The sequence below is a fragment of the Acanthopagrus latus genome, chromosome 24 (genome assembly GCF_904848185.1).
Source record: "Acanthopagrus latus isolate v.2019 chromosome 24, fAcaLat1.1, whole genome shotgun sequence".
Taxonomy (NCBI): domain Eukaryota; kingdom Metazoa; phylum Chordata; class Actinopteri; order Spariformes; family Sparidae; genus Acanthopagrus; species Acanthopagrus latus.
In genome coordinates, this window is record NC_051062.1 from 2,350,035 (window position 1) to 2,372,025 (window position 21,991).

The following is a 21,991-nucleotide window of genomic DNA, read 5'->3' on the forward strand; positions in this document are numbered from 1 at the left end:
CAATTGAGCCAATCAAATTGAACAGACAGAGGGAAGAGAGCGAGTAAGCCCCTCCTCCTTCAGAGAGCAGGGGCCTGGCTGGCAGAGCTGGGTCGACCCCGTGCTGCCGTCGCGTTGTGTGATTCCGTGGTGCTGTGATCTACGCGGAGGTCCTGCCGTCGCCGGATCGTAGGTAAGCGTTTGCCGGAGAGCCTTACACAACCGGGGCTGCAGCTTGGAAAGGTGGGGGGGCGCGCGTCAGACGGCGGCGATGTCGCATCTTCGTCGGCAGTTGTTTTCGTCCGTTAGACGGTCGGATCCCCGGGCTGCGCATCAGTCTGCACAGCGGGGAAAAAGACGCTGGCGAAGACGATCCCGTCTCGACGCGAAGCGACGCGTTCATTGATCAGCGCCGGGCGGTCCGGTACACACACAAACACACACACACAACCAGCCAGATCTAGTCAGAACCAGATCCTTCAGAGGACTGGACGCGCTCGCACAGACGTCCCTCCGAGCAAGCCCAACACGCCGGGATGATTTTTAATGCACCCTCGCTCTCTGATCACCGGTGATTTCTAGTTCACTTTGCACTGATACGAACCGTCTCTTTCTTCCCGTCGTTGCACTGGCAGAGGAGCAGACAGAAACGTGCTCCATGAACACAACACAACATGTTATTTATTTATTTATTTAGTATTTGATTGTTGATGACTGACCTCCTTTTTGCCCGCACACCACCGGCGGCACCCGACAGAAGCAGTGGTGTGTGTGGGGGGCAACTGTGGTGCTGATGGCTGTTAGGACCGAGGCTGTTGTCCTGCTTCAGGGGATCATGTGGCAAGTTCAGCCTGCAGACAGCTGTGGATGTGAAGGCAGACACTTACTGGAGCACACTGAGAAACGGTGGCTCCAGGCCTCATAATGTGCATTTAAAAAAAAAAAAAAAAAAAAAGGTTATATAAATGCACACTCACTGTATTTGAGTATTTCAGTTTTAAACTACTTCATGCATCTACTCAGCTACATCTCAGAGGCACAGACATCTTTAGGTGCCAGTTGGCGTTTCGTAACATTTGTCCTCCCCCTCCCTGCCCGGTGCAAACCAGGCATCAGACAAACTGATGGATGATGGATGAGAGAAAAAAGAAAAAATACCCACCTTCAACTTAATAAACTGTTTGAATAAAAGCACTGGGATTGGCCGGAGAACACTAAACTGACTCATGCACATTTGTGCAGCAGTCATAATCATCCAGAAACATCAGATGTAGGAGACGGAGACTGGACTGAGTAGGTGCAGTACATATGGAAATATACAACATTTTGGTGCTCTTATTTTTCTTACGTTTGTAATTTTGTAATTTCTAACTAAATAAGGGACACATGAATGAAATAACACAGAGTTGCTTTTGATTTGTTTCTCATCCATATACAAACTAGAGATTCATAACTTTCAGTCCAGATCTGATTGGCTGTCTGCTGATACCAACGCTTGAACAGAGCTATTTTTTCTTCATTATTATTATCATTATTATCATTTATGTTGTTGTTGTTGGCGTTTTGTGCAAGATTAGGCCCGCACGATGCAGAAGCTGAACGTCAGCTTTGAAACGACATCTCTTGGGATATCTCTGTATTGTTCTGACTGGTATTGTAGTTCCGATGGCAGCGGCCCTGTCATGTAAGTCTCCATCCGAGTGGTCTCAGTTGGTGCATGCCAAGGAACCTTGAATGGGGCCATTATCGCCGCGAACTCTATTTGGTAATGGGGGGGTGGAGAGTTGTGTAACTGTATCTCAAATGGACTTCCTGTCTGCCGACTGCTCAAAGCGCTTTACATCATCCATTCACACAGTGACGGCTCATCAGGAGGGGGGTTCAGTATCTTGCTCGTGGACACTTTGACATGCAGCCAGGGTGGGGCGGGGATTCAAACCAGCAACTTTCCGATTACTTTGACGACCTGCTCTACCTCCCGAGCGGCCCCAGGGTCCACATTCATGTTTGTCCATGAGCACAGTATCGATAAATATGTATTGGAGCTCTGCAAATGTTTAGACAGATCTGTAAATGAGTGCGTAGACCTGCGAGTGTTTGCACAAAGCCAGTCGTTCCCAAGATCCGAATAATATTTTTCACTTCACATACAATGTTCTCCACCTAGTAGCTGCAAATGTTGTTTTTGCAATTTTTCGCTTCAGCAAAGCATCTTTCACTCCCATCGGTCAAGATGGAATACTGACTCTAGCATAGCTAAAGCTGTGTGTTGTTGTGAAGACTGAGTTTTTTTCTTATTTTTTTCTCTTAGAGTGCACACGATTGATGAAAATATTAATGGGGCTTCATTTTATTGAAAGATGCAAATGTAAAGTATGGCAGCATTGACATTTGGTCTCACAGATGATACCACAGCTGTAGGGTCAACAAATGTAAAATCTCATAAGAACGACTATTGAAGTGCAGTTATAGTGGACTGTAATAGAAAAGAAAGACAAACATACAAGATATTCTAATGATTTAAAACATCTTTTCTCTTTTTCTAAAATTCATTTAGAAAAAACAGAAACAATATTGTGTATGAAAAGTGTTGCAAGAGACAGATCTCACAGTTTTTTTTTTTATTTAAAGATGATACCCAATGTAAACAGAAACTGTCACCTGCTGCCGAGAGACGACTGATCAGGTTGGTCGAGAGTCGACCGAAATTAGAAGCTGCCGGAGGACGGGTGTCGGGCGTCTGGAGTCAGGAGCCCTTGTTCCAGACGTAGCACCACAAAGCTCGGCTGAAGTTTGCAGCAGATCATGTAGACAAAGAAAAAAAAACCCTCTGGAGGAGAAACTCTGTGGTCAGATGATACAAAGAGTTTGGCCACAAGAGCAGTCATATGTTTAGAGGAGAGAAAGTGAGGCCTTTAGGCCCAAGAACACCCTGTGCTGGAGAAACAAGTTTGCCAAAGTAAATGAGGGAATGCTGCCAAAGTGAACATGATAATAAGGCATTAATGCACGTTACTCATAACAGAGTACATTTGTTTTGTATGTGTGATTAGTGCGAGCTGTGACCTGTTTGTGACATCAGGAAGCGTTGCGGCCGCGTTTTTGTGGATAGGTGGCAGAAACAAACCACCAAAAGGGGAAAAAAAAGTCAAAGCCCCTCCGGATGTTGACGATGAAGTTATTTGCATTTACCGTCGAAAAGCGTCAAATACCACCTGCTGGCCAAGCACGCGGCTGATGCAGAGAACCAGACTTTCAGCTGCAACAGCTCAGTGGGCGGCTGCAGCCTGTAAAGCCTATCAACATTGTTCAGTTAATCTTTATAAGTATAACGCTGAATGCCACATAGTGTCAGTATTACTGAGGAATGTTACCTTCAGGTCAGTGCCCGTCTGTTGCTGCTCATTGGGTTTTGAGATTGCCATGTTATGCTTTCGGCATATTTCTTAAGCATGCGGTACTATGCGGATATTCTGGAGGATATAAGTAGACAGATCAGTGTCTGTCATTGTTTTGGATTGTTGCAATGATGATAAATGTAGAGCAGGTATATTTGTCCACTCCCATGTTATACATAGCCCTGAAAGTACATTTCACACAGATCTCTTTGGAGCCATGATTGAACTTTGCTTTACATTCTTTGGGTTTGTTTTCCACATTCAATGATTGATCAGTTTCTGATCCTTTATAAGACACATTCCCAGGTATTTGATTTCCGACTTGACAGGAGACCTGACAGGGATTATTACCTTTTAGTGGAGTGTCAAGTGTAGCAAATTGTTCACACGTCATTTGAATTCGATGCCTATCTGATTCTTGAGGTGCTGTAACTCAAATAAGCTTTGTCTCCCCGGCGCTTAGACAAAACTGAACAGTCTTTGTTCCTCATCCAAAATGATTCTGTCAAAAAGCTTTTTGCACCACGTACCTTAGACCACTTGCATTAATAGAGATGGAAAGATGTACATTTTTTAGCTGAAACATACAAAAATAGAAACAGATTTATCTGAACTGTCATAAAACACGAGTTGATGTGTAATCTAATAGGTAATAGGTAGGTCAAGTGCTTTGAGTGGTCAGTAGACTGGAAAAGAGCTATATAAATCCAAGTCCATTTACCATTTACATTAATGATTTTTTAAAGTAGCTCCTGTTGAAGAACTCACTGTTTTTAGGGATTTATTATCCAAGCATTTATTATTGCAGGTTACTTGGGATAATAAACCAATGAGGTCTGAAATTTAACACGTTGACTTTTGATCACTTTTTGTCATAAAGTGTTTTGAAAATTGAAAAGTAAAAGACATCTTTGGACTCTCACACTCTGCATTATTATGTCACGTGATCTGCTACATCAGCGCACATTAACAACAAGAAATTGCACATGAGCATTTGATAATTAATAATTCAAATCATAGGCTCTACCGCTGACTATCTCAGTAACAAATTGGACACATCTCTGCATTTTGACCAGCCATATGCTGTACTAGGTTTTGACATAGACTTGTTAAAGAGGCCTCAGGACACTTTCCAGCTGTGTGTGGCAACAAAGACCAGATGTTTCTCACGGGAAGTCGGGAGATACACAGTTGTGTGTCTGCAGTTAAGTCAAAACACAAATTCTTTTTAAAAGATTAATATAAAGTGCGCTGATTAAACAAAGACGGAGCTCGCTTCACATCATTTTACTGAGCTGCTATCAGAGATGGAAGTATCCAGATACACAACCAGTGAACAGGTGGTTCTCACAGAGACCTTGGTGCAGTGGCAGTCAGACAACATTTTGGATGAAGTTGAAACAGTTTGAAGTTATTTTTGAATAATTATTTTCATAACAAATCTCATGTTTGAGAGGTTTTTCTGTTAGGTATTTGGGACGGCAAGTCTATTTTAAGACGGTGGACAAATCAAGATGTAAGAGACTTTTTTGTATTCCTCAGATCTTACAACCTTCTTTAGTAGTGATATTGCAAAACATAAATTAGACCGCTCACAGCACAAGAACATCTGATTTTAATGTGATGGGAGTCAAATGATAATTTTGTCTTTATATAATACACTCTTGGACATATTTATATTACAGTTTGAAAATTGAAGCAGACATTTTTTGTATTACACTAAATTCTGTTGTTTTGCTTGTAAATATCTCCTCATATTCCTCAACAGCATGTAAGGAGAAACACGTAGCTCCTAAAGTTCTTTCTTTGCTTTCTGAGATGTTCAACTTCCTCCCATCCCTCATTGTCTGAGAGCGCACCTGAACGCATCGTCGGTTCCGCCGTGGCCGGACATAAGGACAGATTAGAGCAGCTGGACGCCGGGTCCAATCAGTACGACCGTAACATGTTGCAGGAAGCATGAGGTTTCCACCCACATACACCTTACAGCGACTTGTTGGAGACTTATGGTTGACGACCTCGCTGTCACATTAGATTGGGGTTCTCCCGTGGCAGCGGAACAATGCTGCGTGTATTCAAGAGAGCACCGCGTGAAGCTGGAACACTCCACGACTTCATCTTCCAAGAGGTCGTGACCACCATCTTGGCTTTCCGTCTCTACAACTGCCATCTTGGTTCAGCTGTCGTTGCGAGTAAACTACCTGGTTTTGCTTTTGACATGACGGATTGAACCAGGCAAAACAATGATCCTGTCTGCAGTGAGACAAAAATGTTTGTTTGTCTTCCTTATCTTTGCGTTTATGATAGCGTGCTGCCATGATTTGATGGTGATGGCAAAGAATTGCATATCTTATGAATCCTCATACACAAACCATACGACAGTAATAGCCTAATTTTACGCATTATCCATGGTAGCGATACAGAAAAACAGACATTCATACTCTCCACTGTTTCTCCCTTTATACACCCAGCAGTGACGCACCTCCACTGCTAAAATACGACCGCTGCTGCTGAATTGATTTGAGAGAGGAAGGGTGACACATGTACTTCCTGTAAGTCATTTTGGACAAAAGCAACCGCTGAATGCAAGTGGAAATGTCTGTTCTCTAAACTAACGTTAAATGGATTTGCACTATTGACGCTTCATATCTAGGTTAAGGCATGACCCCCCCCATCAATTTAAATAGAACCAGCAGTGTTTGCAGGAGCAGTTTAGATTTCCAAAGCTGGTGACAGAGCGCCAGCAGAGCTACAGCACTGCTTTGTGTGTCTCCCTAATACAGCTGTCGACTCCAGAGTTGATCTCAGATGTTTGCCCCTGCATGTTTGTTGCATTTTGCTCACCACAGCTCATACGTGCTTTATGCACAAAGGCCCTCAAGAGCCCCTCTGCTGCTGGCAGACACAGAAACCTCCAGGATGGTGCACTTTGCAAACACACACATTATCACAGCATGGGTAACACATCCACTGCTGCAACTCCACCCTAGGGATAACTCAACCCAATATTTAAGAGACGCCACTGGCTTCCTCGTAGTTTACACTCTGCCTAAACTGTTGACACCAGTTTGATGGTAGATATGTTTACAGGAATACCATGCATGCAGTTCTATTAGGTTATTAGGTTTGTTGCTAACAGTGCAGAAAATGAGAAAATGCTGCATTTAATAGTTCCACATTTGAATTAATACTTAGTGAAGTGCATGTCTACCTGGAGCCCAATGCTGCCCTTTGATTCAGTCAACCTCAATCCACTGTCAAATAGAACATGTTTTATTCCTCTAGACACAGATTTGTATTTATGGCCAAATTAAATTCTACTTACAGATACATGCCACGTTATGGGAAGTACACAAGAGGGCCCAATCATTTTAGCAGGAGACTTCAGTCAGGTCCCAGATGCTTTTTAAACAGAAGCAAATTTATTGGCTCTGTAATAGAGCTGCAATGCAAATGATCAGTGAAGACACAGGGTTTGGTGCATGTAGGCGACTTCACCTCAGTGAAAGGGAATATGCTTTCTTCTCACATTGCCATAGACGTTTTTCTATTATGCATATGTTCTTAATATCAACCAACATTATAAAACCTGTCATATATTGGCAAATGAATCCAATGGCTCTCTCTGATCATGTAGCAGTAGATCGTTGCATGGATATAAATACTGATACAGACAAAAAAAGCATAAGGACCTTAAAACTTTCTTTGAAATTAATGCTGGTTGTGGAAAAAAAAAAGCAGTGGAACGGGAAGATTCAGAACCTATATTTGGGAGGAAATGAAAGCGCAGGCATCTAAAGAAGAAAAAAGGGATGTGAGAGAAATGAAGGAATGTAATCTGATGAACAAAAAGATGCACTGTAATGTTGATGCGTTCAGGCTCTCTCACCTCCCAAGACGAGCAGAGGATGTTTGTGAAAGCGCTTTCTAAACTGACGGCATCACTAGCAGACCGTGTTTAACGATTATCAGGCTGCATGGAAAAGTCAAAATATACTGGAAAAAGATTGATGCGATTTGCAAAATCCACATCAAGCAAAAGCAAATTTGCTCCTGGATTTCCGCATGCACCTGGAAACTTGTTCTAGCTGTGACCTAACCGCATGAGCGATGTAGACATTTATACAACTGCAGTCACAGACAGGGAACACTATAGAAGTATGCCCTGTTTCCACTGTAGATAAGACAGCCACTCAGAGGGCAGCACATGCAGTTTTTTCTCTTCCCGATAAATCATTAATTTTCCAGCCGATCAACTGGATCAAGTCGGAAGCGATGCCTCTGTCTGGGTTTTGCTACCCAAAAGTCATTGAGGCATTTTGGCTTTCAATGGACGGTAAAGGAGATGGAACACTTGGTGTTCAAATGAACAAAAAAAATGCTGCAAAAATGATTAAAAAAGGAAAAAAATGAATCTCACTTCAGGTCGAGTCGACTACGTTTGCGTCCATTCCTCATGCGCAAATGCGATACATATATAGTTTCTGCTGCTGGAGGATGACAGGTGATGTCATTAATATTTTCCACATTAGAGGCATATAACCCATATATGCACTTATATGTTCTTACACTTAGCAAATAAATTAAAGCACTTATGTACTTCAGGTATCCTTGATAAATCAGACGAGGGTTTGGAAATTGTTCCTATTGTTTCTTTCTTACTTTACCAGCAGTGATATGCCGTGGCTTCTTTCTTGTAACTTTATTGTAGGTCAGTTTGGACATAACCCATCTGCACCCCACCTCATCACAATGATCATTTTAATGACCTATAATGAGTTGCTGATTGGACCGATGATTGCGAGGCAGAGGGTCCGGCAGCCGCGGACCACACCCCCGTGCCTCCGGCGAAAAATACTGAATTTCAAATATAGGCTGTCATTTTCACTCGCCCCAGCGATGGACTCTTCATGTCGTGTCAACAACTACGTTCTCCCTGATGGCAAAACTCTGTGATTAGCATTGGAATGCCACTAGTGCGCTGGAAGAAGTGGGGTGTTGATGGCCTGCATGAATAACCTGTTTGGATGCAGCTTATCTTCCTTTTCATAAAGCAGTAACAACCGTGTTCTACCATAAGCATACAGTCACACTGGCTAACAGCTTGATGGACCTTGCCCCCTCTGCCCTCTTACTATCTAACTCACAAATATGAATTCTCTTTTTGTCCTGCAACCTATGCTCGTTGAGCAAATAACTCCTGGGGAAAAGTGATCAGCTGACGCCAGTTTGCGGTCCACCTAGAGCCAAATAACTAATCGGCTGCGGCACATTTAACAGCATGTTAATGCCACTTAGGCCTGTTTAGATGCAGGTGTGGTCTTTACAGTAACACTAACACTGCCAGTGATGAGAGAGCCGACCCAGACGGGTTTGGGTCGGCTTAATCTGAAAATATCCGGATGCGGGCAGGTGGGTCAATGACTGACAAGGCAGTGGTCAGAGTTAATGGTGTAGGTAACAAAAACAAACAACGTCCAGTAGTTCACTTTCCACTTTCGTTTCCCTCTTTCAGTCAACTCACAGTCGCACACACGGCCAGTATTACTGTCACACAGCTCAAGTTTCCCCTGTGTCTCCTTTATGTTGTGGTATCTACGTTTAGGACCACCAGAACCTCCACCGCCATGAGAAATCAACCTCGCCTTCCAACTCCCAGCTCCGTGTGCCATTCAGCATTCATCATCGCCGTGCACTTCCTTTGTGTTGCGTCCCGGCTAATCCCAGTTCAGACTCGCTGTGTTCTTTCAGGCCTCCAGCATCACTTGATTATACACACCCCTCACATAACCCACCCTACCCCTCTTGGCCATATGAAGACGCAGCCTTGTGTAACTCTTACTCTCTAAACCAGTTTCATCCAGTTCGCGAGGTGTTGCCAAGACACTGGCTCGGCGCTAATGTGCATTCATGCTTGTGCGCGTATATGTGTGCGTGTGTGTGTGTGTGTGAAAGGCCGGTTCCTTTTGCTGTGTGAAAGCAGATAGCTGGAATTTTCCTGTTCCTGCCGCCAGTATTACATAAGAGCTTGGGAGATGAAAGAGCAGAGTGCCGGGCCTCTTTTTTTTTTTCTCTCTTAGTCTGCCCATGATATCTTTACGTGTTCTTTCATAGTGAAATGATATTGTCATAGCTGTCAACAAGAATGTCCAATGTTAAATTGTTCTGATGTGCATGTGTTTTTCTATCAGTATTGAGCCTAGTTATTGATTTTCTGAATGATTATTCATTGAGTAAGTACCAATAATGTCTGTATACTGCTCTGTGCACAAACAGTCAAATGAAGCGTCAGAAGTTTCATGCATTTATATTGTTTCAAAATCCAAAATCCATATCAAGCATCGAGGCTTGATTGAGTTTTTTGATATAGTGAGTCCACGGGACCAGAGGGAAATTCTGTGGGTTTCTGATAAAATATGTTAGTTCTGATTTAATTTTTATTCTTGTTTTTTGTCGAGAAAATCCAAAATATATTAACGTTCTGGATTTGGGTTGGCATGGGGGAAATTGTTGTCCGTGTTCAAATTATTAATTGTGCGACTAATTTGACAAAGGCCGTTTTGAAAAAGGAAAATTGAAATGCATCCATCTGCAAGTTTGATTTTGTTGCGGACAGCCTGTTTCCTTTTGTTACCCATTTTATGGATAAGAATCTTTAATCCGCATTCCCGCTCTGTCTTTCTCTCCACAGGTGAAGTGAAGTTGGATTTAAGGGCAGCTGCTGCCTCTCTCTCTCTCGCACTTCTGCTTCCTCCATCAGCAGTTTTGTCATGGCATCCTCCTTGATCAGCCGTCGGTTCGCTCTCTCCCTGCAGACCAACTTGTGGCTCAGTGCTCCAGGTAAGTCCAATGCTCACTTGAAATCAAACCCTTTAAATCCACACGTGTCGTGTGTCACCAGGTAAGTGCGTGTTGCTTTGCGACAAATAGGAAGGAGGAATAACCTAGAAGTGTTAGCAGGGCCACTTCTTTGCGAAATGCTTAGGGACTTCACGTGGCAATTATCTCTTTTATCTTTTTGTGTCCTTTTGTGTTGGCTTAACTGGTCTTGTGACAGGAAGGAAGAGACGGCGGCATCATCAGTAAATTCTACCAAATCAGATATGCAGAACCTCCTACACCTCCTTTTTCTATAGCTCCTAACCATGCTACATCTGCACAACTCTGCAAGGCCTGTTATGCAACTTATTTCAAGTTATGTATCAAAGTGAAATTCAGTAACGTACATTTTTAAAACAGTTTTAATAAAATATTACCACTAGTAGTTTTCTCAGGGATAAAAACGATGAACTACATTACAGTGAAAACAGAGCGCTGTTATTCAGTCGTTGTGAATGATTGACGGACAGATTATGGTTATCGTAGGTGAGCATGCATCTCAAAGGTGAGATCTCAAAGGTCTCCTGTCTTGTCAATCATCAATAGGCTAATCGATTTGGATAAGATGTTCTAGTTCGATTCAAGAACTTGGTAGACATGGTAAAAGCACTCTCACTGAACATCTCTTGGTCCATGCACATTCTGTTAAGAAGCAAGTGGTCAGCTGGTCCCAGGTCTGCTGGTCCTCTGTTACTTATAATACCACAGCCATGACTCTGTTGAAAGCACCAGGAGTCTGGCTTCCAGATCACGCCCACCACTAACATTTTCGTATGATTTGACAGTACATAAACATACTTTTAAAATACTTTTTTAAGAATAATATATATTTTTTGATTGGTCTCATAATATTCTATATTCAATATTTTGAGATACTGTGTGTTTTGTTTTTCATGAGCTGTAAGTCATAATCATCAAAATCAACACCAACAACAAAAAAAATTACTTTATGTGTAATGAATCTAGAATATAAAAGTTTTCACTTTTAACAAATGTAGTTGTGGGAAAAAACAACAACTTTTACATGACAAAACAGAGACAACTTGATTTATTATAGGTCTTCTGAAAATATGACCAAATCTTCTGGTTCAAGAATATACATGGAGCAACTTGAACAATCAGTTTTGGTGGTTATGGAAAGTTGTGAGTCAAATGTTCTCTGTTGCATGGCCTCTTAACGTGTTCTGAGTGGTTCTGATGAACAGCTGGTGACTTTTCCGGGCCCATTTTAATAGGGCTTGTTCGATGCGTCCATCAGACTCAGCCACAGACACTACAGTGGCAAAGTCTAAGGAGCTCAGCATCTGAAATTGATTGATTGATTAGCTGTCTTGTTTGGCTCCACTTCTGCATACACCCGGGCCTTCTGGTTTGAGAATGATCTCACCATCTTTGTGATCTCCACATCGTCAACACTCTATGATTTCTCCAGGCTGCAGGTATGTCAGCAAGGCGGCACCGAAGACCCAGCTGGAGTTTGACTATGACGGACCTTCCATGAAAACGTCCGTCCCTGGACCACGATCCCAGGTAACAGACACGCGCACGAATCAGTACATTCTTTTCCCTCCAGAGGTAATACTGACTGGAAGTAACAACTTCTAACGCTTTTTTAAAATTTTGTTTGCAGGCGCTGACAAAACAGCTGGGAGAGATCCAGGTGAGCTGTGTGTGCGTGTGTGTGATCGGAACACGCTGTCTACTTTTTAATTGGACAATAAAAAGAAAAAGTTATTACCATCGTCTATCCATCATCCTGGTGCTGGTGCAGAGGTTCTGATGCCAAACGCACTTTTGGCGAGCCACCCTCTAAATTAACCTGAATGACAGCACTTTAACTAACTGTGCAACAAGAACAAGATAACAAAGTAGAGTGGAGAGTGATAAGACTCTTTAGTGAGTATAAGCCAACATCTTCAGTGCATCGCTGGTTAACTGTTGGCAGAGTAACAGTCTTAGGTCCAAGCTCATTGATCCCATTGAGGTCACACATGACTTTGTTGAAATAAATACTTGACCTGCACATGTGCAAAACACAACTACAACTACATATAGAAAGACAGAAGCCAGGTATTATAAGGTGTTTTGTCCTCAATGTTATTATTAACATCTCTACACATTTCTTTATTCTTCTGCTGCACGTTAGATTAATCTTCCCCTCAAGCCTAAAACGGATTCTGTGTGAGTGCTTCTTAAAGTAGCCTTGAAAATATAGTTTCCCAGCTGGAACGACTGTGCCACTCCACTGTTGTATGTCTGTCTTGTCTTGACTGGTGTTGTGGTTTCATGTCCTTTATGTATAGTTATTTAAACTAGTTAATTAGGCTTTGTGTTTGTACCTGTGATTAATGTAGCTATTGCTTCATGTAGTTATTTTGTACTTTTTTAAATCAAGGATCCGACTCTTAATACAGAAAATGTCTCTTCACAGAACGTCGGTGCAATCAACTTCTTCTGTAACTATGAGGAGAGCAGAGGGAACTACTTGGTGGATGTCGACAACAACCGCATGCTGGACGTCTACACCCAGATCTCGTCCATCCCAATTGGTCAGTAGTCAAACATAGTCAACTGGGAATTCTGGAGAATGAATTTTGGGACTCAGACTGTTCGTAGACTGGACAGGAATGTCTGATTTTGGCTGATTCAAGGATTAAGTTCATTGTGAACATCGTACATCGGCAATCAAAGAACAAAACAGATGATTAATCTTTGCTGAGCAGCAAAATAAGGAACTGTTGTGTTTTTACCAGCAGTAATTTCACTCGACTCCTGAAACAACAGGAAGGGAGCATGATGAAACAGTAAAGTAACCCAGATATATAAATGTATAAACAGGGAGAGAAGAGAGAAACTGATGCAGTAAGTTCTGAGAGCGGATGTCTCTCTCTGGCAAGGCCCCCTCAGTTTGGTCATCGCCCTCAAAAGAATGTCATGCCCTGCAGCCACGTTGGCCTCGATGCCCTCCCACACTGCCTCAGTGTCGGTTTGTCTGGTGCAAAGCGGCGTGCGGCGCAGCACAAGCGTCCTTGCTAGTTTCAGGCCGATGCGGTTGTAATTTTCACGCCCTGTAGGTGCAGGTAGGTAGGTCGTCAATTGAGATGTTCCGTCTGCGCAGCAATGGCACCGAAACAAATATCATGCCACATTTGATAAGTAAAACTAAAAGCTGCAGAGACATTTCTTCTTCTCCTTCCCCTTTTTTCTTCCCTCAGGCTACAACCACCCTGCCCTCCTCAAGCTGATGGCCAATCCCAACAATCTGGTAGGTTATCGTCACACTCAAGGTAAATAATGTCATGTAACGGTATTGTCTGGTACCGAAACTGACGAAATGGTGAATTCTGCTTCTCGCGCACTGTGTGTGATACAACGATTCTGACCACGATTCTGATGTTCAAGCCTCATCATTTTCCCAACGAAGACGCTTCTGCTTTCAAGTGTTTACATTCCGCAGCTCTTGTGTCATAGCGGCAGAAGTGTTTACACCAAATTTGGCGAAGACATCACATAGCTCACATCTAAGAGAAGACTGCTGCATAATATAACCGTGTGCATTCCTATTGGTCATGCAGTGATGCGTTGTCGCCACTGATGTAGTGCAATTAAAATGAATTATTTTGTATAATGCAAAAACATTGTGCCCTACTTCATGAAGATCTTTTGTTCTAACAGATGCATGCATCGATGGAAGAAGTAGTAAATGGAGGTAACACTGTTTACCCTGCCCTGTTTACCCCTGTCGCGTGTATTCATGAATTTGCCTCTGTTCTCTGTTTGTCTTGCAGAGCACACTTGTGAACCGTCCCGCCCTGGGAATACTGCCACCTGAGAACTTTCCAGACAAACTCACCGAAAGTCTTCTTTCAGTCAGTAACAGACACTCACACTGATTAGATTTTGAGGAAGTAGATTTTTGGAATTTCTTCAACTTTGGCCCAAATAAACTGATTTCAGTTTGGGGGTTGTCGTGGCGACTGAAAACCTGTTGCTTGTCTAGTGCAGATGTGAGTTGGTCAAACACCAATTTCCTTCCAACAACTGTAACAGTCCTGCAACACACCTTCATCACTTTTTTTTAGATGCCTCCAAATAAGAAGCTACATTTAGGGCCCACTCACCATACTGTGAAACTCTGCTTGTACATACTGTACTCGACAGCGCTGTTCGCCATGATTGTAACCGCTAGGGATCCATCTTAATTCTGTATTCATCCCTGCGGGCCCATTCTGTATTGTCTGATGCAACATTTAGGAAGGCTTGCAGCAAGCTAAGTTGTGCAAGGTCATTGGTTCTTTCTAATACTGGCTTCAGGTAATGGTTGCATAAAGTTCTTATCATTTCTGGATGTTACCTGTAACTTGACTGGCGTGTGGAGGCACATTACCAGGGGGTTGTCATTCTAGTTAATTATTAGGCTTTAAACAACAGTACTATAATTTGTCTTTCCTTGTGTCAGGTGGCTCCCAGCGGAATGACTCGGGTTCAGACGATGGCTTGCGGCTCCTGCTCCAACGAAAACGCCTACAAAGCAATGTTCATCTGGTACAGGGTGAGTAAGTGCAAACTTTGACTGTGTCACATGGTCTAAAGTAGTAGAAGTAGAGGGTTAAGTTCAGAAAAAAAACCATCTGTCACAGTCACCTCTGCACCAACTGCAACAAAGCAGCTGGAACAAACTACAAAAATAATGCAGGGCAGCACACCAGCATTTGTAAAAGCTAATTTATGTGGCATCAGTCAGCTGTCTTTCAGCAAAAACAAGTATTATCTCATCAGCCAAAAGTCTATTTAGCCGTGTGAATGTGTTTGCCTTTTGCTGTAGAACAAAGAGCGAGGCCACAACACGCCGTCTGATGAAGACGTCAGCACCTGCATGATAAACAAGGTGGGTGAAAGAATTTTGGGATTTCCAGTCATATTGTGTTAAAAATGTATCTCCCCCTTTTTTTTTTCTAATCTCCATTTCTTTCCGTCTCAGGCCCCCGGCTGTCCAGATCTCAGCATTTTATCTTTCAATGGAGGTTTCCACGGAAGAACCATGGGTACATGAAATACAGAAGGAGGGGATTACACCCTTTGAGTTAGATATAGAGATATAGACATATTATATCTAGATATATTATTACTCAATATAGATGTAGTATTTAGATATATAGCTGAGGTTCATATTAAAGACAATATTGTGAGTGTGTAGATGGCTAACGTAGTGCTTTTGCTTTTTTTAAAGGTTGCTTGGCGACGACACACTCCAAAGCGATCCACAAACTGGATGTGCCATCGTTTGATTGGCCAATGGCCCCGTTCCCCAGATTGCAGTACCCACTAGAGGAATTTACCAGAGAGAATGCACAGGAAGAGGCTCGCTGTCTTGAGGAGGTAGGCTACTCGCGCACATGGGTGCCAAGAGCTTTATACGTGAAATATAACTGCGCTGTTGTCACCAAAGAAGTTGAAAAAACTTGTGTGTGCATGCGTCTCCAGACGGAGGACCTGATTGTGAAGTGGAGGCAGAAGGGGAACCCCGTGGCAGGGATTGTAATCGAACCGATCCAGGCTGAGGGTGGAGATAACCACGCCTCCCCAGACTTCTTCAAAGGCCTCCGCAACATTGCGCGCAAGGTGAGAGACATTCTCGACATTTTATTTTGAAAGGCACAACGCGGGAGTTGGCCCTGTTGCTTCCAAAATATTTTGTAAAGTTTAAATGTGATTTGAAAGATGAATAACACCTGTAATGTAGAGAAATTGTTGAATATTGAGTATTGAAATTAGGGATTTTTAAAAAATATTCCACCCTCATTTCAATGAGAAAACACCGAATATTTCCGAGACTGTGAATGATATCAGTGAGAAAAGTAACAGCGTAATGGTGCTAATCGAGACAAATATTTTGACGTTTGAATGGAGTTAATATTAACGATTTGGATGGAGTTAGTGTTGCCCACAGCATTCACAACATATGTCTTTGTGCCCACAGCATTCACAGCATATGTCTATATGCCTACAGCAGTCACAACATATGGACAGTAACAGCACAGCTCTGTAGCGAGTGATTAAAACCACACTCATGGTCTGTCTACCTCAGTCATTTCCTTCATGTCTCACCCTCTCAGTCTTTTCTCCACCCAGCATGGCTGTGCTTTCCACGTTGACGAAGTCCAGACCGGTGGAGGGGCCACGGGAAAGTACTGGGCCCATGAGCACTGGGGCATGGACGACCCTGCAGACATTGTCTCCTTCAGCAAGAAGCTTCTGACCGGTGGCTACTACCACAAGGATGAATTACAGGCAGATAAGGTTCTGATCCAGCTTTTCTTCATTTATTTACTTATATACACCGATCAGACACACTTTTAAATGTTCAAATATGTTAATAAGATCTTTTTTAACGTACAGGTGCGTTTGCTTGTCCAACTCTTGTCAATTTCTTTTTACAGCCATACAGGATTTTTAACACATGGATGGGGGACCCTTCAAAGAACTTGTTACTGGCCGAGGTTCTCAATGTGATTCGCAGGGAAAACCTTCTGGAGGAGGTGACCCGCTCTGGGAAAGCCTTGCTTAACGGCCTCTATGACCTACAGGTAGTGTATTTTCAGCTTTACAGTTACACACCTACACAGTTTTTTGAAATTTGAAGCCATCAGTCCAAAAAGTGACCTCCTTCAGGTAATCATGTCGATTGTCTGTCCCATGTCAGCATCAGTCTTCATAAGCCCATAATGTATTATGTATAATGACATTGCCTATTTCATGCAGTTACTCAGTTTATTTCTCAGGGAAATTGCATATCACATTACAGTGAATATGCCAGAATTAGCCGAAAGGCTAGTTTTTAGTTCTTTTAATTAAATGGTTCAGCCTCTGTAACAGGGTGAGAGGCAATCGGATCAAATGCAGCACTTTGATCTAACAAGACTCAACAAGTTGCTTACATGAACTATTATGTAAAAAGTCATATAACTGGAAGAAGCTGAATTGTTCTGATTTTCAATGATGTCTAAAAGGCTGCTCTGGCATTATGTTGGGGCGTCTTATACCTTTGTACTAATTTGTGTATAGCAGTAACAATAATAGCAATTACATGTAACCAATAAGAATATTAATCAGTCTTAATCAGTAAGAGTAGCACTACAGATCCCCTTCCCTCACCCTCAGATATTAGTACTTTGGTAGCGTTTCCTATCTCCAGGTGTATAAAACTATTGTGGCCTAAGTTCTTTTTATATTCTCAATCATGCATTTGGCTTCCAGTAAATGACTTGGGTCATATTTGACATGATTATGACCTAAATGTGCGTGAACCTGAACACCATGCATCTGGCCCCCAGGCTCAGTACCCCGGCATATTAAGCCGAGCTCGAGGACAGGGGACCTTCTGCGCCATCGATATCTGCGATGACGCAACGCGCAACAGCATCCTGCTCAAGGCCAGAGACAAAGGTATGAATTACATCACCATTCTCTCCGTCCTTCCTTCTTGCCTTTTATTCATGTATAATGGCACCCTCATTTTCAGCAGTTTAGAATGTTGACAGGGTTCGGCCCTGCTGTGAGGATGCACTGGCAGTATAATGAGCTCTAATATATTTATTTGCTGATTGTGTAAAGGACGCTGGAGGACAGGGATGCATTTTACATCACCACTTTGACCCGTGAAATGAGGCAGCAAAATCTTGTCCTCACTCCCAAGTCAAAGCCCCGATCCAAAAAAACCTGTCATCTATAATCTGATGTCAAGCACAAAACCATCCTCCACTTGATGCTGCTCAGTTCAGATAATACACTCAGAGGGTCAAATTTAAACGTGTCTGCATGCTCGCTGAAGACACATGAAGGCTGCATACTGTGTATAATCTATATTCTATATTGTGGGCACAGGAGAATGCAGCAAGCAACTGGTGAGATGCTAATGGTGTTTTTCAAACCATCAACACACACAACAGTACACAATAAAAGTAACAATTACTGCAAGTATTAAGAAAACGTTGGGCTTGTACGTTTATTAACAGTACGTGTCATTGATAGGTGTCCTCCTGGGAGGCTGTGGGGATCGGTCGATCCGTTTCCGTCCGGCTCTGGTTTTCAAGGAGTACCACGTTCACATCTTCCTCAACATCTTCAATGACGTGCTGGCCGAGCACAAATAAATCCCAACCCCGATGGAATCTGACACTTACTTGAGCCTCAGCTAATGCAGAATAGTAGGAGGGGAAGCTCGAGAGAGTCCGTCTCACGATAAGCACAATCCATACAATATCTCACACAGAAATCCTTCACGACATCTGTTTTAAGATTCAGGGCCCGATGAGTTTATAAGAATGAAGACAGACCAATATTTCCCTGCTTAGATAGAAATGTAATATCCTCTTACTTTTGCTGCCATGATGTTCTGGCGTAGACTATCCATCCCCTCTGCAGCGCCTTCTGTGTCACAGTTTTACTGCCTGACATTCAGAGGTATGGAACCAGGTTAAAATGTAGGGCTGCTCCTTTAACAGATGCGCAGAGCGTCATCAGATACATGTAAATAAGATTTCCAAGGTTATTAACCACTCGTAATGGCTCAGAACAAAGTCTTGAGTACATCTTATTTTAGTCAAATCAAATCCCAGCATCCCATAGTCACTGGAGTGATTAAAGTGTGAGATCGTAAAAAAAAAAAAAAAAAAAAAAAAGGAAGCCAAGACGCCGGCCTGCATGTCATGTAATGCCGTCCATTAGAAATGTCCTTGTTCTGATTCTGACTTTTGTATTTCTCTGAACTGGAATGTCTTATCATCTTGAAATGTCGTAGCCCAGAAAAATGTGAATCTTTAAATTGACCATGAAAATGTCAATTAAATGCATGTCGGTTAAATGTGCTATTTTTAAAAAAATTTCTTTAATGACCCAAGCAATTGGTTTCCTCAATTGAGCAAAAACTCTGAACACATTCTCTTCACTCTTGAACAAGAGCTTAATATCGGTTTATTCATTTATTCCCGAAAAAAACGTATTTACCTTTCATTTTCATGGCTCCCTTGGTTCTGATTTCAGTTTTGCCACTGTGTTGTCTCTAATGTGTTTCTATCTGCTTAAATGAAGCAAAGTGTGAAACTGATCATTTTCACTTTGCTTCATTTTCACTAGTGTCATATAGACAAACACAGTGGCCACTAAACCTGTCCACGGGACGTCATGTGATGCTGTGTGACGCTTCCCAGCTTTCCCAACTTATGATAGCCAATCAAGTCATTTCAGGGCTGTGATGCTCGATAAGAATTATCCATTGTTTTATAGCTGCTTCTTTCACAGTGTAATGGAAAAAAGCCAGTGCATCCCGTGATGTAACTACATGGTTTGGCCACTGTGAAAAGTTGGCTTCAAAGCCTTAAACTCTCCCTGAGGGCTTAACCGCTGCACTGGGATTTGAAATCGGACCAACTGGCCAACAACTGTTTCATAGATAACAAAAGTAGCTCAGTGCCAGGCCAGAAATGAGCCATGCTGTTGTAGGGCAGGTCATCATTTTAACTTTACAATGTCGATTGTCTAAATTTTATAGTGTGGCATATCTCGCTGTGGTTGGCTTTGAGCGTCACAACCCCCATGAAATGACTTGTTGCACTGTACTAATTTCATCCATTTGATCCAATAAAATGTCTGGAAGAGCTGCACAATTGAAATGATTTTATCCTAATACAACTTAGCCAGGCGCTAAACAGGAAGTTAGCCGGCTCGGTTGGCCAAAGTCCGTAGCGCACAAGGGTTATGCGATACACAAAGCGGAAGGAAGAGCCCCGGCCGGAAGTCCAGAATTTTTTGGCTTCATGCGCATCAGCTCCAGTGGTCAGTTTTGCAGAAAGGCGAGGCTGCTATGTTGGTATGCTACTAGCGTTTGTCCTCATTGACTAGCCTTCATGCTGCACTACCAGATATGGTCTGAAACCACCCTTAAGCTATTGGAATTGGCATATTTTAGATTGAAAGACACTAAAATCCAAGAATAAAATCTGATTGGTTCAGCAACAGCCTGTCTGCTTGTTTTTCCCCTCGATTCCGATAAAGAGCAGCAAGCGGCCGCTTCACCTGATCCATCCAGAACTGTCTCCCATGCAGCGGATGACAGAGACCCAAACAGGGCAAGCACAAACTATAAGGAAGTTGCCGACTTGACCATTGAGCACAGGCCCATTGAACAGGATGCTCTATGTGAATAGATGTTAATAGAGCGCTAAACCCTCTCAGTGTCTGAGTGTTCCATGGAGCTTTTAGGCAAGTGTTAGGAATGTGTCGCACATAAAGATGTACCATATTGATTTAGTTTTTGCTTATTAACAAAAAAAAATCTAATATATATATACATGTCTATGAATATATTTACATCTTATTACATTCATGTCGCAGAAATGATATTCAGTGAGCCTAATGTAAAGTATTTGTTATAAATAGTTTACAGCGTCTCTCTCTGTTCTTCTTTTACGAAGTATATGTAGTCCTAAACATGCATCTTAATGAAGATTTAACAAAGTAAGTGGTTTGGTTGTAGGGTGTCACGGCTGAGCAATATAATGTTGACGACGACAACAGTGCCTGTCTCCTTGTTGTCGGTATCCATGAGTATCCACGATGACCTCTAACCCATTTTTCACATTTAACTATTTGTTATCTGAGATAGATGATTATTGGTGTAATTTTAAATGGCTCAATGTTGTAAATCATGTACTGTGATAAATAAATGACGTTTTGAGTAAGTTCATTTTTCAAATTTTGCATTTTGGGCCATTGATCAGGTGCTTTGGTCCGTTCATATATACATATGTTTCAAAATATTTGATCACAGATATTTTGGGGGTCAGTTGTAGGTAAAGCAGAAATGGCAGTACACACTCCCTTGTAATTTGGCCATGATGGACGCACACATTCTCCATTATATCAGTCATTATTCAAATATTGTACTGCTGACTTGTGCATGATGGGAAAGTGTACGGACGCTTTCAGTTTCATCCACTTCTTTGCAACCCTCATTTACACGTGGCTAAGCTGGTAACACTTGACAAATTATTATAATAACGTACGTATAACAACTTAATAAAATAATTACCTCATGAAAGATGACATGTCTGAACTGCATCACATGCACTGATTTTTAGAGACTTCAGCCCCCCTGCTGGTGGTGGAAGGGGATGTACTCAGCAGCAACAGAGGTGACATTTCTAGGTCATAGGCTGAGGACAAGAAGTTACAAGAATGAACTGAAAACTCCTCAGATTTCATCCATTTATAGTTGATAATCATCCCAAAAATCTGATCTTCGTTTCCTAACTGTCACGAAAATTGAATGAATTAACTGTAGGTGCAAATACAGCAAACACGAGACAAACAGAGCTCATCGAGATCACTTCCTGGAGGACTTTCTGCTGGCTGCACCGGTGCTGAAGTGAGACGCTCGGCCTCTTTTCTGACATTTGGCTTGGGGAACAATTTCTGAAGGGGCCTGGAGGACGACTCACCACCCCGTGGGAGGGTGAAGTCTCGTTCCATCTTTAAGAAAGAGGATGATAAACTACTACGACAGGAAGTACTTTTCAGCTTTAGTGGGGAGGTGCCTGAGAGGAGACATTAGATGGACATCATCTGGTCCATTTTCTATCACTCTCCCTCTTCAACTTACAGAGTTTCCAGTTGTTCCACTGGGGATTGTGACCGGAGGGGAAACACTGCCCCCTCCTGGTTCGGTTGCACAATAT

General features: G+C 42.4%; 1 protein-coding gene across 1 annotated transcript; it reads left to right on the forward strand.

The window, feature by feature from the left end:
* Positions 1–19: 19 nt before the first annotated feature.
* Positions 20–20,995, forward strand: abat (4-aminobutyrate aminotransferase). Its single transcript, XM_037090559.1, has 16 exons — positions 20–172; positions 10,069–10,217; positions 11,689–11,786; positions 11,887–11,916; positions 12,688–12,805; positions 13,472–13,521; positions 14,045–14,125; positions 14,716–14,808; positions 15,082–15,144; positions 15,238–15,301; positions 15,487–15,635; positions 15,741–15,878; positions 16,389–16,556; positions 16,697–16,843; positions 17,591–17,702; positions 18,288–20,995. The coding sequence occupies exons 2-16, from the start codon at positions 10,148–10,150 to the stop codon at positions 18,407–18,409; spliced, it is 1,503 nt and encodes a 500-aa protein (XP_036946454.1). The 5' UTR covers positions 20–172; positions 10,069–10,147; the 3' UTR covers positions 18,410–20,995.
* The last annotated feature ends 996 nt before the right edge of the window (positions 20,996–21,991 follow it).

Excerpts from the sequence above, each read along its gene's own strand:
- abat (XM_037090559.1), top strand. The coding sequence starts at position 10,148 with ATGGCATCCTCCTTGATCAGCCGTCGGTTCGCTCTCTCCCTGCAGACC. Across the intron at positions 13,522-14,044 it reads TGGCCAATCCCAACAATCTG|AGCACACTTGTGAACCGTCC; the intron begins GTAGGTTATCGT and ends TTTGTCTTGCAG. Across the intron at positions 15,636-15,740 it reads AGGCTCGCTGTCTTGAGGAG|ACGGAGGACCTGATTGTGAA; the intron begins GTAGGCTACTCG and ends ATGCGTCTCCAG.